This window comes from Epinephelus fuscoguttatus, linkage group LG3 (assembly GCF_011397635.1).
Source record: "Epinephelus fuscoguttatus linkage group LG3, E.fuscoguttatus.final_Chr_v1".
Taxonomy (NCBI): Eukaryota; Metazoa; Chordata; class Actinopteri; order Perciformes; family Serranidae; genus Epinephelus; species Epinephelus fuscoguttatus.
The window spans coordinates 43,865,790-43,884,013 of record NC_064754.1 but is presented as its reverse complement, the minus strand read 5'-3'; the positions used below and the strand labels follow the sequence as shown (position 1 = coordinate 43,884,013).

The 18,224-nt window shown below is 41.1% G+C and overlaps 1 protein-coding gene across 5 annotated transcripts; it reads right to left on the bottom strand.

Annotated features, from left to right (window-relative positions):
* Positions 1–603: 603 nt before the first annotated feature.
* Positions 604–17,979, bottom strand: trim25 (tripartite motif containing 25). 5 transcript variants are annotated; one of them, XM_049572832.1, is made up of 13 exons: positions 17,809–17,979; positions 16,874–17,489; positions 16,074–16,169; positions 15,595–15,828; positions 12,410–12,578; positions 12,071–12,136; positions 11,292–11,459; positions 9,036–9,056; positions 8,203–8,253; positions 8,035–8,091; positions 7,373–7,519; positions 4,802–4,861; positions 604–4,699 (listed from the first exon to the last, which is right to left on the bottom strand). In XM_049572832.1, the coding sequence occupies exons 2-13, from the start codon at positions 17,468–17,470 to the stop codon at positions 4,167–4,169; spliced, it is 2,199 nt and encodes a 732-aa protein (XP_049428789.1). In that variant the 5' UTR covers positions 17,471–17,489; positions 17,809–17,979; the 3' UTR covers positions 604–4,166. The 5 variants fall into 5 exon arrangements, with proteins under 5 accessions (XP_049428789.1, XP_049428790.1, XP_049428792.1 ...); XM_049572833.1 differs by having other exon boundaries at positions 17,849–17,979; XM_049572835.1 differs by lacking the exon at positions 8,203–8,253 and having other exon boundaries at positions 17,809–17,978.
* Between the last annotated feature and the right edge of the window lie 245 nt (positions 17,980–18,224).

Here is an 18,224-nt window from a genome sequence, read left to right as displayed (position 1 = left end):
TGGGACAGGATCAAATTTCACATTTTCAAAATGGTTAATTAAATCCTTGTAATTTTCATACACAATTACATTCCCATTAATAAATATATTGAAATGAAACTATCTGTTTTTAGATTTTTATAAACTGAACAATTTTGACATCAGAACACTGTTTCATTTCACTTACCATTATGACTCTGGAATCAACCAACTACTAATGAGAAAACTGTACGCTCTTTTTTTATCTGACAGTTTCTTACTTGGCTTATTGCTATTTTTTTGGTTCAAGCTGAGATCGAACCATTTGAACCAGTTTATTTAACCAATTTAATTTAGTTTAAATGCTTTGAACGGATCAAAATTGGCCGTTTGAGCTGGAACAGAACTAGTTCCATGTTGGTGGAAAAAGTGTGTGAGAGTACAATGACATGAGAGGATCAGTATCAATGTCATCTCTGTGCTTCTGAATGCACATCTGAAGGGGACACAGACAGATGAGGGTTGACATCAATGTCCACTACAGGTATACAGCAAAAGAGGCAGATTCCCAAAATGTCAGCCAGCTCTTTAAACCACATGTGGCTTCTTAAAAAAAACAAAAAACAAAAAAAAAACAAGTGTGTGTGTGTGTGTGAGAGAGAGAGAGAGAGAAACATCTTTTATTTGTAACAATCATTGGTTCATTTGTATTACAAACGGTTTTGAGTAAACTTAATGTAATAGAACAAAAATCTTTAGAATGTTAATACAATCAAATAAACTGGTTTGTCCATGCATCTCCTGTTTGTACACTGAATACAACCAGCACACATGAAGCATTGCACAAAGGTTGATTTGATAACTTTTGATGACACACACTTAAGTACAAGCCAATGTACTGGGACCCTTGAAAGTATTAGATACAAAGAACAGTATCAAATACATTGCAGCTGAAGAGCACAAGGACAAACAACAAAATGATCTGCAAGCCACCGGAGTCTACAGACTATACCACATTTTTACAAGCCAAAAACAGAAAACATAAGCTATAAAGTCAAATGTTGCATGAAATAAACAAATTCTTTCACTCTGCTAAGCATGAACGCACACACGTTATTTAAGCATAGTAGTAAGACTAAACCAGTGTCAACACAGTGTAAGTGCTTGGCCACCTCTTATTTTATGGTAAAGCGTTCTATAGTTTCACAAAGCTATGTGTCTCAAACCACAATTCGCCATTGTGTTGATAAACTGCAAAAAGTGAAAACAGCAGGTTTCACTTTACAGGTTCAGGCTTTATACGCAAAGATGCACTGTACCTTTAAATATTGCCATGTAAGCTAAAACTAAAGGTCCATACCTGAAGTGCTTTGCCTGAAATGCCTCAGAGATTTTTTTTTACTTAAACAGTTTAATTCACTACAGCAGCTGTCATGTCCGAACCTCTACCAGCTTATCAGCTTAGTCATGCTAGACAACAGTGTCTTCTCAACTGCTATGAAAACAGAACTTAAGCCACCTTTGTCAAAAAGACCAAGGAGAACTGTGTTCAAACAGCTAACTTCACTGTACCTCATTTTGTGTAGACAGATCTGCTCAACACCCATATGGTTTGTCATGTCACATCTTTTAGCACCTGCAAGATGAGCGTGATCGTGGTTAGCCTGACCGAAACTTATCAGTATGCACTGACCAACCACTGGTGTACTCCCGTGGTGCCACATTGGGAAATGAGCCACCGTAACTATAGTCACTAGTGTGCTCAGCAAACATCTTACAAGCTGGGGTACACTTGGCATCAAACAACGAATAATAAACCCCAGTGAAACTAACATCTAACTACCCTCCTACCACCTTACCAAAAGCCAACGGAGCATTCTGATGGCTTGTTGGTTTAATGTGCCTACCATATATGTGAAATTGTGTCACACCATGCAATCATGACATCCTGGGATCAAATCTGACCAAGGACCGCTGCTGCAAGTCATCTTTCTCTCTCTTCGCCATTATCTCCTGACTCACACTCAACCAATAAAGACTGACAGCTCTTGATGAAAACATTCTATATGAGTTCTATTCTCATCAGCCGTACCAGTCAAAGAGTTGAAGTGATGATATAGGGCTGGGTGATACAAACAATATATTCAGTTATCTTGATGAACAAAATTTCACCGTCTGTAGGACACACTGCTTGTGCACGATGGACAGCCAGTCCAGCAAACAAACATGTATTTCTAGCCAGTCTTCTAGGAATGTACAACCTGTTTTAACAGGGTTAGTCACGTTAGCTCAACCAACCACAAGCTATTGTTTTTATTTCAAAAGTTGGAATCCAGGCAATACAGGAAATCTTTAAGGTCACCAGAACTGATTCATATGATTTATAGAAAAAAAAAAATCTTGATAAAATGTTCACATTGCCCAGCCCTATAACCTGAAGAGCTACACTCCAAAACAAATATAGATTTTTCACATGTAGACTTCATGTGAAAACACTGCATATAGACATATGCTGGAGAGTGACATAATTAAGTCACTTCTTTATCCAGTCATATTCGCAATACAGGAGACACACGAGTGCACGCATGCTGTGCGTATAGTGTACAGTGTGTGTCGTGTGTTCTGGAGTAATCCTAGTAAAGGATGGAGTAGCTCAAATCTCTGATATTGAAACCAGCACATGGAAACCCAGCTATTATTCCTCCCAGCTTCATCTCATCAAGGCAGCTGGCTGAATGTGACAGCACACCCAGACTTTGTTACAGTGTTGATTATCTGCTTCAGTTAGGTTTACTGAAAAAAAGAAAAGGAAGTATGGTAGATCATTTATTCTGCTCATCTGTTGCTATCAATAACAACATTATGTGTTTATTCCTTCTGCATATTAAGATGTACAATATTTGCCTTGGTCCAGACCTTTGAATCCGACCACTCCACTGAGTTAGAGTTGACTGAATGGTCTGGCATTGTGACATGAAATGATGTTTTCTCTGTCAAAAAAAAAAACAACCAATGAGCTCCACGGGGTAACTAACAATTAACCAATCAGCACCCTGGAGGGACTAACGCTGTTGTCAAGCAGTGCGTTGGAACCAATGAGGAGTAATATCAATGGCAGCCACTATAGACAAAAGAGACACTGCTAACAAGGCTGTTAAGACGGCATGTCTTGTCAATATTGCCTGATATTGTGGTTTGTATTATTTCTCCCTGCTCTACTCTCAAAACAGGTAAGTTGGCATGGCTGCTCATCTGACTACTCATCAGTAGGTCTGCTTCATATCAGTGCACAAGTGCACAGCTTAACATGTAACAGCCAGGGCCAGGTAAGCTGCATTTAAACAGCTTACCTGGCAGCAGCAACCACGTAATTGTCAGCTGACAAAGCAAACACCAATGTCAGCCTACAGGGCAAATGCCAAGGTAGTTTCTCCAGCATATCTGCTGGCTCAGAGACTGTCAAATGGTGTGGAGACTCCGCATACTCAGCGTATCACAGGCATACACCAGCATGCTGATGGTACGGAGATTGAGGCGGATATGTGGGTTTGCAGTGGTTGGTTAGAGGAAATCTTAGAGGAATCTCCAACCTCCACAGATATCAGAGTGGATGCAACGTCAGACTGAAGATTGGAACTGAGTAACAAGTTGACAATTCAGTCTGATATCAGGCAAATATAGCTTTAAAAACATATTTATAGCTTGTTTTTAAATACTTATGGAGGTGATTATGATGCATATGTGCATCCCAATCACTTTGAATGCAGTTTATAGGCTTAAAAGCACAAGGTATGTTGTTTTTCCTGTGATTTGAAAAGCTAGCATATATGCTGCAGCTGTAAATCAAAGCTAGCGTAGCTAACGACAACAGCTAAGAACTTAGCTGTAAATTCTGACATCCATTTTAAAGGTGATGCTTTAAGATGTCTATGGACTAATAATCCCAGGCTGGGCAGAAAAACCATTATCTATGCCTTTTTTGGTTTGACGCAGAGCTTACAGAGGGGCACCTAGCAGCAAGCAATCACTGTTTCACCTGATCCATTCCAACAGCACAAAATGCCACTCAGTTTCAAATGGACAGGCAACAAGGCCAGCTTTGTAAGCACAACTAGCAGGGTATTCTTTTCATTTTAGCCATTCTGATTAGAAAAAGTGCTGATACTGTGTGTGTGTGTCTGTACATGCCATTTATGTGGATATGCTCCTCATGCCTGCAGCTTGCACAAAGTAATGGACGAGCCACTTGAGAAAATCCAGAAAGCTGGATACACAGCTTCAGCAAAGGGGAACACAAAGGAGTGGAAGGGATATGCCCTGTCTGCCACGTTATAGAACGTAGCAGTGCCCTCCTCACAATCCAACAGCACGCCTACGCGCTTTGGATTGGGATTGACCAGCACGGTCTCACTGCTGTTATACCATGCTGACAGCTTAACGTTAAACCACTCGACACACCAGGAATGGACATTGCGGCCCAGTCGACTGGTGGGACCTTTGCGGTCAATGCTGCTGTAAGCCAACCCTATGCCAATGAAATTGTTGCTGCTCAGTCGGACTTCCCAGTAGTGGCGGCCTCTAGAGAAACCCTTAGTGGCGAGCACCTGAGAGCAGACAGCGAAGCGTTCAGGGCAGTCGGGGTAGTTTGTGTGTTCATCTGACACAGAGGCCTTAGTGAACTCCTCACTCAGTGCAATGCGTTTGTGGGCCGTCTTTGGATCCAAAGTGAGCACTGTACCATCTGATAGGGACAAAAACAAAACAATAAAAGGACCATTCAAATAACAGACACAGTTGCTGCTACCATTTGACAGAAAGATACCTGCTACACGTATACACTTACATTTCAGAAGTTCACTTCTTTTTTCAGCAGATGTTATGTTTGGGGGAATGTCCAACGTTTCTACATCAGAGGAGAAAAACTTAATTTGTCATCAGGGATAACAAACAAAAGCTTTATAAAGGGAAACTATCAATTTCACATTGAAGTCTGTTTACAGATGTTGGAGAGTACTACTGCACATGTGAAAAAAAGTCGTATAAAGCCTTTTGTTGCTCCAGAGGGAGCTGCACAAAGTCTGACATATTGCCTTAAGTGTTGTCACTTGAGTCAGTGTCAGCTGGGGATGAATGCTGCAATCCATTGTACACAGGGGGAAAAAAAAAAGAAAACCTCTGACTAGGGATGTCCCGATCCGATATTCGGATCGGTATTGGCTGCTGATACTAGCAAAAAACGGGCATCGGCATCGGATCGGACTGCATGGAAAAATGCCAATCCAAGAACTCCGATCCAGTTTTTCACGGAATCCGCTCCAGCCCAGCACTCCACGAGTCAAGCAGTCCATTCCAGTGATCCGCTCCAGCACTTACTATCAATCCACCAGGCCAGCATGCAGACGGCAGACACACACAGAGGGTAGGAAGAGTGGCGGTCAACTTAGTTAAATGACTATTTGTTTTCTGCTCTGGTTTTTTGAGAGTGATATTTTTATTTGGTTTACACTCTTACTGTTTAAGTAAAGAGCACTGATGGCACTGTTTTGGGCACAGTTAGTGAAATTGGAGCCAAGGATGGACTACAAAAACACTACTAAAATAAGTGAAAAGGAAAGGCTGCATTGTTTGTTAAATGTCAACAATGTCTTGTGGTGTTAATCTATTTTTTTATTTATTAGGGGGCCAAAGCACAAGTGTGTGGAGTCTTGCTGCTATTTTAATTTCAATGTTAGACATTTTAAAGATTTCTTGTGTTGATCTATTTTCTATTTATTAAGGGGCCAAAGCAGCCAAAGCAAACCAGCTATATTTTTTATTTAATATTAATGTTCAAATTTAAAGTTTGTTTATTTAACCCTGTTAACAATAAACAGGTCAGTTTCTCATAGCAACTGTTGTGGATCATTCTCACTAACCCGATTAAGTAGTTGTTCTTGTTAGAGTAATATTGCTTGATCAAACCTTTTCTAACATGACTGACAACAAAATAAGTGAATATGTATAATACGAGCTTGGATCGGATTGGTATCGGTATCGGCCAAAACTCAAGGCTGTAATATCGGTATCAGATCGGAAGTGAAAAAGCTGGATCGGGACATCCCTACCTCTGACATCACAGCAACATGGCGGCACACAGTGAACTGAGCAGAATTAACTTTACTTTTTTATCAATTATTTCTTGATGTTGTGTTTTATGTAGTCTTTGTGCCATTGGCTGTCGTTCACACTATTATGCTTGGCACCCATTTACACAACTTTGTGTTGTTGAATAAGCAAAGACAAGCGAGACCTGCAGTGTGTCTCAAATCGCATACTCCTGTACTAAACACTTAATATTTTGAGTGCACATGTGTGCTAAGTGTGATCACACTGCATAGTATGGGAAAATACAGTGTAAAAAGTTGAGTGTGGAATGATGGACACTTCTCACCCTCAAGGGTCGCCATCTTTGTGGCCTAGCAGGAACTATGTCACAAACTTCTCCAGTTTTGACATGGTGGCTGGGGACAACACGGAACCTGTTAGTTATGCATGTTTTTTGCACTAAGTCCCAATACTGGTGTCGAATAGAAGCTGTCAGTGATGTTTGTAGGGTCTGTAATGATTTGGTATTGCAAAAAATAATGCAAGTGGTAATATTGCCTTGCTAGGTAACACTACCATTCTCTGGCTAGCTAACTGTTCTTAGCTATGGCCGCACATTTAAATCAGCATTGACATTGTGGTGTAAGCTTGGTTTATGTGTTGGTGGAGATAGCTGTCAAATGTTGGCAATAATGTTCCACCATCCATTTGCAAATCGCAAATCGACAAAGACGAAGAAGAGGTGGTTAAAACAAAAACAAAACAAAAGCCAGTGTCACTCTGGTAAATGCAAAAGAGCATTGCACGATTTGTGAAAGACTACCCTCTTGAAATTAGTGCACCATGCAAGAAGTACTTAGTGTACATAGTATACTACATTGAAGTGTACTAGCGGAGGTATGCAATTTAAGACACACTCTTAGTTTATGCGTGGTAATTAATAAGGTCCTCTGGCAAGTTTGAGCTTCACAAGCATCTGCAAACAAGAATCAGTTTGCTGCAGATGTCCATGTTTTCCTGAGTCGATGAACTGGTACTCATTTAGATCAGAAGTCGGGAATACCCTTAGCGAATTATCGACTTCTGACTTGCAATGCATTGCAGCAGTGGTCTACAGCTGAACAAAAAGAATTTGGGGGTGTGGATTGGACTGTGGGTAATGTAGGTGCCAGTTTTTAACAAGGAAGAAGGATATGTGGAATACAACATAGGATATCTCTGGTTTTGCTGCATCCATTTGGACATATCCTGTTTTAAACTCTCCATCATGAGTCCAGCAATGTTGTGATACTAAATTGGTGGAGTGCTCTTTTTAATTGATGGTGTTTACCTGGTATCTCTTTGGGCTGAGCTGCAGGAGTCTGTGGGTTTGTCTTTGTGGGTTTGTCTTTCCCATCCAAATCCAACAGGTTTTCCATTGAACGGGCGTTATTCTTTTTTTCTGTTTTGTCGTCCGTGGTTTGGGGAGGTTTTTGTTCTGAAGATAAAAAACATAGTATGTTTGTTATGTACTGCAGTGATATTTCTAAAGAGCTGTTAAGTGTTATGTGACAGACAGCTGCAATCAACATGCATTGAATAAAAGAGTTCTTACACCAACTAGTGACCAGGTGTAGGCAGAACACATTAAACGACTAGACAAAATGTTACACAACCATCTCAGTATAATGCATTAGAGTACAATAGGACCAAAACTACAGCCTCAAAATGATCACTACAGTTGAATCAACAATACGTCAAACTGAATGTTATGACCTTCATGAAGGTAGGATTGGTTGTATTGGTGTGAATGAAGATCTCTCTCTCACTCATGGCCACGATGCAAAAAATACATTTTAATAATTTACCAATGTTTCGACATGACAGTCTTCCTCAGGGTATTCTAGGATTTCTTGTATTCAAATACATTTGTTTCTACTAGATGTACCCAATATACCAGCAACTGAGTGTTATCTATTAGTTTGATTCAAAAAAAGGAAGACATTTTCTTACTTTGTTTCTTCTTTGCTGCTGCTTTGGGTTGAGGACCTGGACCTGTCCACTGTTGCTCTGTGATAGGAATAGGTGAAGGAACAGGCATTTTATTCTCAATGAATTAATCGTCACAAGTCACTTTTTTTCATATATCAAAAGGCACAAGTTAGGACACATGCAACATACCAGATGATTGGTATGTTCCTGGGTTGAAAGGTGTAAATCCCCCATAAGCTCCTGAGAACATGTTAGAAAGCCTCATTACAATAGTCTTTTTAGTCCACATGAATTTACCCCAATCTTGCCCCACCACAAGCCTAGTTTGACCATCCTGATGATATGAGGTCAACATTCTGTTTCGCTCTGTGTAACAGTGTGGACTTAATGCCGCCCCAAACACATTCAGTGGGCGGGAGTACTCACCTTTACAGGCAAACTCCTTCAACAAATCAGCGTAACAAAAACACCAGGGAGCATCTTTATCACCAACGGAGCCAAATGATAAATAAATCTTTAGCCAAATCCATTCATTGGGATGACAAAAATGTCTTTTCCTCCGAGAAACTCTGAGTGCATACTCTTGTTCTTGTTTAATTGTTATTGACTCTATTTCTCCAAGAACTTCACTTATTGCTGCATTTACTAAAATCAGAATTAGCGCTTGTTGCTTCAGGAGCTGCCATTTCTGTTCTGCAAGCTGCAGCCTGCATTTTACATCATCAACTGTAATGCAGTTCCTAAACTGCTGCTTACGTTGTCAAAGATGATGCAGATTTCTCATTTGCCCTGGCTGAATTTCAATGTCTGAAAAGTGTTTGAGGCGGCACAGAGTCCAGACTGATACAAAAAGCAAGACAGAATGTTGAGCTCACGTCATCAGGATGGTCTTACCACGCCACCCAACCACACAACACCGTACCAATTTGAGGAATATATTAAATTTAGGTAAGAGTAGCATCATTGTTTTGATTGGATTTCTTGATTTCTGTTTCCACCAAGTCTGGCGTAAACCAACTCACCAAAAATGCCAGTGTTAACATCTGCAACAAAAGTGGGCATGTTTGACTTCATTATACTTTCTCAATGCATCTTCAACTGTAAAGTTTCCCACCTATTAAAAAGGAAAGCTTTTCCCATGTTTTTGTGTCTAAGTGACTAATAGAGACAAAGCTATGTCTCTAATCATTAAAGCCAGTCAAACACTCACACATTACTACAATACATAATTTTATGAGCAGCATTGCCTATTCAGGTGAGTAGCATATATGCAGATTCAGATGTGTCAGAGCCGATCTGCACATCACTAATATACATAGATACAGTAGGCCACATTTACAGTACATAGCCTTAAGTTTTTTGGGTGTATGAAACTGCTGTACTGTGTACTGTATGCTGTTGGCTGTTTGAACTAATGCTAATTAGCTGCTTCGATCACACATACAAAAAGTAAATGTAAATTTTGTCAATATGGAGATGCTACATATGTTTAGCTTGGTTAGATTCTCCACAATTCAATCACTGAGTTCATTTTACTGAAACTGTGAGCACCAATGAATACAGTACTTTACTGAGATGTACCAGCCTGGTAAGCGTTTTGAGTAAGTTTTATGGGTATGTTATTGTGTGACGCACGACAAATGTTTGTATAAAAAGGCTCTCAATCATTGCGTGCCGCATAAAACTTCTGCAAAGGATATCCTCTCATATAGCTCTTCTTGGGAACCCTCTTCACTCCTTGCTCCTGGAGATCCATTTCCAGGTCACAAGCCCGATGACAGAGTAAACGAGGAGGCAAAAAAAAAAAAAAAAAACCCAACACGAAATGGGAAAGTCTGACTCAAGGAGAAGTCTGAAAAGAAGTTCTGAAATCTCGTGAGAGGCGACTTGTTGCAGGAAAGCAACGGTGGAAACATTATTGACAGTTGGAGAGAGAAGTCCAGCAGTACAGCAAGTGCAGCTTTGTTTTAAAACATTTTCAATGTCATGGCTGAATATTAAGCTGATTTCGACAAAGTGAAAGAGTTAGAAAAATATCAGAATAAGATTTGTCCTTAGCTAGACTTGGTTACACACACTAACAAACAGGCCATATCAGAGAAAGGTAAGGTTAACAGTTTCATTTTCTGTAATGTTGTTAAACCCCGAAAACAACAATCCAAGCCCGTCAGAGACTCAAACAAGCACTTTTGGTGGACGTCAATCGATGATGCTCAATTACCTGTAGGGCTTACCATTTTGTAACTACTGGCTGTAGCGGTCTCTCTCAGCAAAGGACCAATTTCAAATATTGGTGTCTCCATTAGCCACTTAAGCCTCCTACAGTCTGTGAGATTTTAGCAGTCTTGAAAGTTTAGTGCAAGCTACGCTGTGTGACATGGATCTAATAAACATGGGTATGACATCAAGTTTGATGCATGCAGACTGCATGGTGACTGCGCACTGAATTGCAGACTTCGATGAACGATGCAACAGCTTCCCATACTGACTGCGCAAGGATGTTACACGGGTTATTAGTTTTCCAACTGTGAAGCACAACATAGAGGGTCACATTATTAAATAACCTAAAGTTTTGTGGGCACTATATACTGTGGTGTGTCTGTGTGTTTGCTAGCTGCTAAGTTGCTCACCTGGCAGCTGCAACTCCGCCACTATTTCCTTCCATGCTTAGTCCTTCTTTAGCGGTCAAAGTAAGAGCGGGAGGACACAGCATACAGGCAAGGCTTCTGCTGCCACAGCCTCTTTGCTGGAATCCCAGAATTTCTTTTAGTGCTTTTTGCCTCCACAGCAAATCTGTTTGTTTGGGGTTTAGCGCCAGTGTGTCATTTCATGCTGCATCTCTATTGACTGGTAAGTAGACGTAGGTCGTAACAGCAGTCACACAGTCAGAGATGGTCATCCCAAATTTCTGACACTGTCAGAATTTTATCCCAGGCTGTCTTTGATTGCAAGACCAAGTGACAACAACCATTCTTGAACCTCTCTCACTGTGTGACATAGGACCACCATTTTAGAGCCACGACCAAAGATGAACCAAGATTTTTCTTTCACATTGGTCGTCTTTTGTCTGGCACAGCCCAAAATCGCACAGTGTATACTGGGCTTCAGACACAAGAACATGGGAAACTTAGTTTTCTTCAAATGTAAACCTGCATATTTTTTTAAATGATTCTGATGGCCTACGTTTTAGTAGAAAAGTGATGATCTCAGTGAGGATTGGACGACTACGTGTTCCTGGCATCCCATTGTTTGCATGATTGTGTGTTTGTATGACTTACGTGCATTTGGTCTTGCCATAAATCTAGGACCTGGTGGATGCTGGGGTGGATAGACGCCTGCAGGTGGCATAATAAAACCAGGACCTGGCTGGAATAAAGGCTGGATGGGTGGACGACCGGGACTGTGGGACCTGGGTGGCTTTTTCTGCTTTGGAGGCTTGGTTACATCTAAAACAGAGAAGGTGAAAAGACATTTTGTGCACCCATAAGTATTTTATCACATTGAGTTGTGTGTTATAAAAATGCTTGTCAAATTGATTTATTATTCTTTTTTTTTTTGTTTGTTTTTTTTTGTTTTTACCCCTATCAAAGCACATACTGTATATGCGTGACAGAGATGTATAAAAGGTATTTTATTACAATTTCAGGAGTCAGTATGCAAACTACAAACATGATGGCTAGCAAAAATCCACAGATTTATATTTTTTTCTGTTATTTAAATGCCATGCAGACATGTGTGACAATGTTTTGATTTACATGGGCAGATATTTTTATTAATGGTTCTATATGAAATTATTATGTTGATCTGGTCTGTACGACATCTATTGCACGTCTGTCCATCCTGGAAGAGGGATCCCTCCTCAGTTACTCTTCCTGAGGTTTCTACCATTTTTTCCCCCTGTTAAAGGTTTTTTTTGGGGAGTTTTTCCTTATCCGCTGTGAGGGTCATAAGGACAGAGGGATGTCGTATGCTGTAAAGCCCTCTGAGGCAAATTCTGATTTGTGATATTGGGCTTTATAAATAAAGTTAACTGATTGATATGTAGAGTTGAACATACCGGATTCCGGCTGAGATCCAGCACTTCCAGAATTTGCAGGTGCTGAGCCTGGAACTGGTTTTCCATCTGTGAATAATAAACGAACTGCATTTAGTGAACAACCCACTCAAGCTGCTGAGCCACAGCCGCAACTGATGATCCCAGTTAGTCCCAGTAACTCACCACCACTTAACACAGCATTAATCAAGTCAACATTTGATTTCATCTCCAGTCTCTCCCACAAGACACAAATTCAGCAGATGCAACAATACCAGTTTTAAGTTCTTCAACAAAACTGACCGTGATTCATTACATCTGCGCATGTGAAATCTCTCACTCAAAATGTAACTGCACATTCACCTGGTTTAAGCATCAGCAGTCTGGCCTCAACAGGCTGTTTAAGGATCTCTGTCAGATACTCCTTCAGGGCAGCAGCAGAGGTCTGTGTTGCTGTCACCTTCTTGGAGTCCAGGGTGACTTGAGGGGTGTAAGGATCAAAGGTGACGTTTTTGGGCAGGTTATACGAAGCCTGTGAGTAGAGCAACACAATGTTGTTTTCTTGATGAAACAAGGTTATATTAAAAACAGTCCTATCACAGATAAAGCTATACTATTTTATATGATGGATCAAATCTGAGGTAAACACTGTCATTTAAATATCACTGGAATGATTAAGAATAATGCTGTCAGATCGCAGCGTGATGGTTGAAATGCAGGAGCAAAATCAACTCCTGTGCTTCTCTTCAGTCATCCTGTCTCCTGATGTGAACTATGCAGTCACACGTGTGATCTTTATTTCATAGACTGAATCAGGTCAAGTTGCAAAGTTTTATCTGGAATTATCCTGGTCAGATATCTCACTTGCTTTAATTTAACACGTTAGCTGATTAAATAAATTAGAATATTATATTAAATTGACAGTATGCTTTGTGTCTTTGTGGGGCTGCAGGCATCAGTTTTTTTCAAGTACATCTGAACCATTTGATTGGTTTGTTTCCTTTATTTACAGGATTTTGGCAGAGTCACTACATGTCTTTGTCAGGTACGCCACATATTGTAACATTCTGAATAAGTTGAACTACTCAGAAATGCCATCAATTTGCAAGTTAGTTACTTCTGTTTGGGATAATCATGTTTTGAGTTTTGGAAATGCAAGCAAAACGGAATGTGAAACTAAAAAGATCCACTGACTGAACTGACTAACTGCTGAAGCTGCTGAATATTAGCTTTGGCTGAACTTTGGAATATATTTTTGCACAGGATGAGAAGTGTGGATTTTGCTGTCCATCACTTCAACTAAAATCACTTTTGAAATGGATTCAGTTTAGTAAGAGATACTATAAGCCTGCATGGTAGGCCTGTATTTATTTCTCATACCATATGCCATTCACTCCTTGCATGCAAGCGCACTTATTTTTTGCTCTCATTGGATATATGTACATGCACAAGATCAGTTTTTTTTTTATCCTTATTTTGAAAAATACAATATTCCTACAAAGCTGTTTACATGGCTAATGAAAATGAATATACTGCAAATATTCTTGTTTACATGCAGCTCTGCATACTGCAATTAACATGCCTTCAGATGTCTTTTATCATGTCAAAATATAAAAAAGTGGAACAACTGGAGCTGCACATCATTTGTTTCTTTTAGTGTTGCACAGTATACCGGTACTAAAATAGTACCGCGGTACTAGAATATTCCAAATGGTACTATACTGCATTTGGAAAACACCGGTACTTTGAAATTGATTCAGTTCATTCATTTAGTTCATTTATTTTACTCAATTATGCACACAAACGCCTTCCTTGTTCCTATTGGAGCACAGATGGCACAAGTGATGTGTATGACAACACCTGTATCAACATTCGCAGCTGGCGTACGTGAAAAAAAGACAAGAGAAAGTCTGCCTCGCAAAGGGAGACAACACGAGACAACACCAACTTGGTAAAACATTTGAGTTACCAAACCGTGACGTCCGTACCGAGGTACTTACCGAACCATGATTTTTTTGGTACCGTTACAACCCTACTATTTATTGTTCTAAAGGTTTGTAGCCAAAAGGACTTTTCCTTAGGAAAAGTAAAAAGTTGGTGTGTTTCTCCTTCCAACCAAAAATGTGGGCTTTTCTTTTGAACATGGATCTCTACTCAGCTTTGCAAACTGTTAGCAAGTTGGTTTGTACACAACATCTCCATGACAACGCACAGAGCCAACCGTAAACTGACAGGAGGCCGTGCGTCACAAACTTAGGTAAAAACCACAGTTGAGAAGCATAGACCAAACTGGCTGAATACATGCCCAAATAATGCTCCTAAAGCCTGAACAGTATCGGCATATCCCATATTAAATTCAGAATATTGTCATATTCATAAATGTAGTAAACAGATATCTTTACTTCTTCACCTGTCTCTCCTGATTGGACTGTACATATGCGTCTGTGTGTGTGTGTGTGTACTCTACTGTGGAGTGCTGCAGATTATTGCAGAAAAAATGCTCTGTGACACACAAAAGTATCTGATACTAGCACGTTTTGTTCAGCAAGATAATCTTTACAAATCAACACCACTTTTATTATTTTTTAAATGGAAATGCAATTGCCAGAAGTAAAAAGCTAAAGTAAGGCTATACACTGACTAAACCACAGTTGCATGACTTCAACGTCACCACCGCTAAGCTTCCAAATTGTAATTTGATTTTGCTTGCTTACCTCTTCTACAAAAGCTTTTCCTGTGTGACCTCATCAAGCTAACGGTCATGGCTGTGTCGATTGCCAGAGTAGTTTATAAGAGCGCAAGTATAAACATGACAATGCTACAAAGGCAGACATATGAGTAGATGTGTTGGTTGTTTGGCATGATGGAGTTTAACATCTTCATCAGCCTCTGGTTCCAGACCATAGACCCCGCCCACTCAACTGAGTAGGCCTGCATCTCTGGTCTGGCATACTGCAATGAATTTGCGATTTATCTCGTCCAAACGATGGAAGGACCAATGAACACCGGGGGTGGGGTCGGGTCCAGCAATTAGCCAATCAGCGCCACGCTTATGTCACGCTGTGTGACCAAATTAACAATGCTAACGAGGTATTTCGCCACTACTCGCGTTAATGGAGGACCAAATTAAGGAAGCTGCTAAACTGGATTTGATGATGATGCAGCTGGGCGTGCACGACGACGAAGACATTTTAAACGGGCAATGCTCGCTTGTTTTCGGCACCCCCGAGGCGTGGATACTAATGACGTCAGATTCTGGGTGAGTCATTGATCTCTACTGATTGGTTAGGGAAAAATCAAAATCCCTCCCCCTTGGAAATCGCCTTCACTGGAAGCCATGTCAGACTGAAGGTTCTGGGAGCTTCAGTCTGACACTCAGGCTATGTCTTAACCACAGACTTAATTTCAGGCATCTGACTTAAAACCCATTGACTTTAAGACAATGGAACCTAGAGTACTCAAATGCTGACTCATTTGTAGGGTTTTGGGCTCGGTCCAACAGTGCTCTATATAAATACTGCATGGACTGACAATCGCAGTAATCTCACCTGTAAGAAAGCCACAGTTTGGGACTGACTCAGCAGACTTTGGATCTCTTCTTTAGCTTTGCTCATGCTGTCAATATTCTCAGTGAACTTCTTCACAAGACCCTTGAGTTTGGTCTCACCGCTCTCCAGCTCGCGGTCCACTGTGTTCAGAGCAACACGCTCCTCTTGGGCCAAGATATCCCGCATCTGCTGATACTCAGCTGTCAGAGTCTTCTTTCTGTTGGTCGCTGTGTCCTGGGGGAGAATCATGAGAAGATCCATAAAAAGATCAGTAGGTAAAAAGACTGGTAAATACAGGGCTTAGACAAAATAACAGAAATACTCTACAATACAAAACTCAGTGTTATGGATCACAAATAAACAGGGATCACTTATTCATTTCTTTCTTTAGTCAAGCTTTTTCTTCTTTCAAGGCAATATTTTTTAAATTAATAATATTTATTATTATCATTGAAAATACAGCAAAGTTCGAGACTTACCCTGAGCTTGTTCTGCATGTTACCCATTTGAGATATAACGGTCTCATTCTTTGTAATTTTTGCGTCCAGCAAATCCAACTTGCCTCTCAGGTCAGACTACAGACAGAGAAACAAACACATCCAGAGAAACCTTCATTCCTTCATTATCTGTAATACTGGTACTGGTTGCAGTAGGGATTGAGCCCATCCCAGCTGACACTGGGCAAGAGGCGAGGTACACCCTGGACAGGTCACCCGACTATCACAAAGCTGACACATATGAAGACAGACAACCATTCAAGATTATATTCACACCTATGAGCACTTTTAGAGTCGTCAATGAATCTGGACCATGGGAGAGGCCAGAGAACTCAGAGAAAAGTCACGCTGACACAGGAAGAACATGCATACTCCACACAGAAGGGCCCCAGCCAGACGGCACATTTGAACCCTGAACCCTATGAGTCGACAGTGCTAACCACTGCTCCCTGTCCCGCCCATTCAGAGAATCACACAGCTGTATTTCATATGTGCTCACACCAATGAATCCTGCTCTGCTAGATCTGTGAACAGGTTTCACTAGAACTACTTCCTACCAAACAAATATTCCCTATGATACACAACGGCAGTGCGTTCTGTGGATTATGTAGAAAAACAGACACACTATTTCTGGAAGACAATTTGGTGTTGCTTTATGAAATATATATTTCAATGCTGTGAACATCACAATTTAAATTCCATTTGACCCTATTTTTGAGAGGAATGCCCCTTTAAAGTTCTCAGGTGAACACACACACACACACACACACACACACACACACCTCTATCAGGTTCCTCTGCTCCTCAGGAGACACGAAGGTACAGCCTTTGTGGACTTGCTGGAGGCAGAGGCTGCAGATCGGACGGCCATGTTGGCTGCAGAACAGCTCCATCAGCTTGTGGTGGTCCGGGCAGATCCGCTCCGACAGGTCGCCCACAGGTTCACTCAGCTGGTGGAGGCGAAATATTGGGTTTTCCCGGTGAGGCCGCAGGTGCTCGTCACAGAAAGAGGCCATGCAGGTGAGGCAGGTTTTGGACGCCTCTGCCTCCATACACGTATCACAGCGTAGAACATCCTTTTTCTCGGCTTTGCTCTCCTCCACCACCTGGCCGGCCTCGCTCCTGTTGGTCCTCAACACGAAGGTCTCCACGACGGTGCTGAGGACCGTGTTTTTCTTCAGCTCCGGTTTGGTGGAGAAGTGGGTCCGGCACTGAGGACAGCTGTAGGAGTCCTTCCAGGTGGCCAGGAGACAGTCCTGACAGAAGTTGTGTCCGCAGGGGATGGTCACCGGACAGTCAAAGGTACTCAGACAGATGCTGCAGGTCAGCTCATCCTCCAGACTCATCAGAGAAAACTGACTCTCGCTCAGTTCGGCCATGATGAGTCTTCAGACCAGGCTGTGAGGGAGAAACGAAACTTAACTCAAGCGCGTGAAAACGAAAGTTAAGAGATGTCGCTTCGATACATTTTTAAAGCAGTATTTAGCGTTAAAGTGGACGACTTTCCTTTAGTTTGGCGTATTTTTGATAGCAAAAAAACAGTGTTAAGTAAAACTGTCGGGGTAAAATGCTAGACTGAATGACTGCAAACGAGGTTTGAACATTCACGGCGACGCCGAGCTCGTCATTCAGGTTTAGGCTACAAATTAAAAAATGAACAGGCAACCCTGAAAGAAAAAGACTTTAATGAACAGAGATAAAAAATCTCCCACAGTACCTGAAGTCCTCGGGTGTACAATAAATGCAGGATAACTCACTCCAACTCGATGACGTTGTGCTTGAGCTTCGCGCAGTTTGCTGTCCCTCTGCGGTGAGTTCACTGGTCCAGTATCAGCCGTGTGATCATGACTGGCAAAGTCCGACCGCACACACACACACACGCCCACACACATACACCTTCTTTCTCTCCCCCTCTCTCTCTCTCTCAATTTCAGTTTAAAGGTGGAGGCATGTCAAGTATTTTTTTTAAGCTCTGGAGAGGGACTTGTTTTTTACTTTGGTTTAGGGGAGGGGTATACAACTTTAATGTCTGTATTTTGTGTTCAGTTTACCTTTTAAAGAAAACATGCCTTTGAACCCGGGTTTGGAAGGCATGTTTTCTTTGAAAATCACCATAATGACACCATAGCCAGA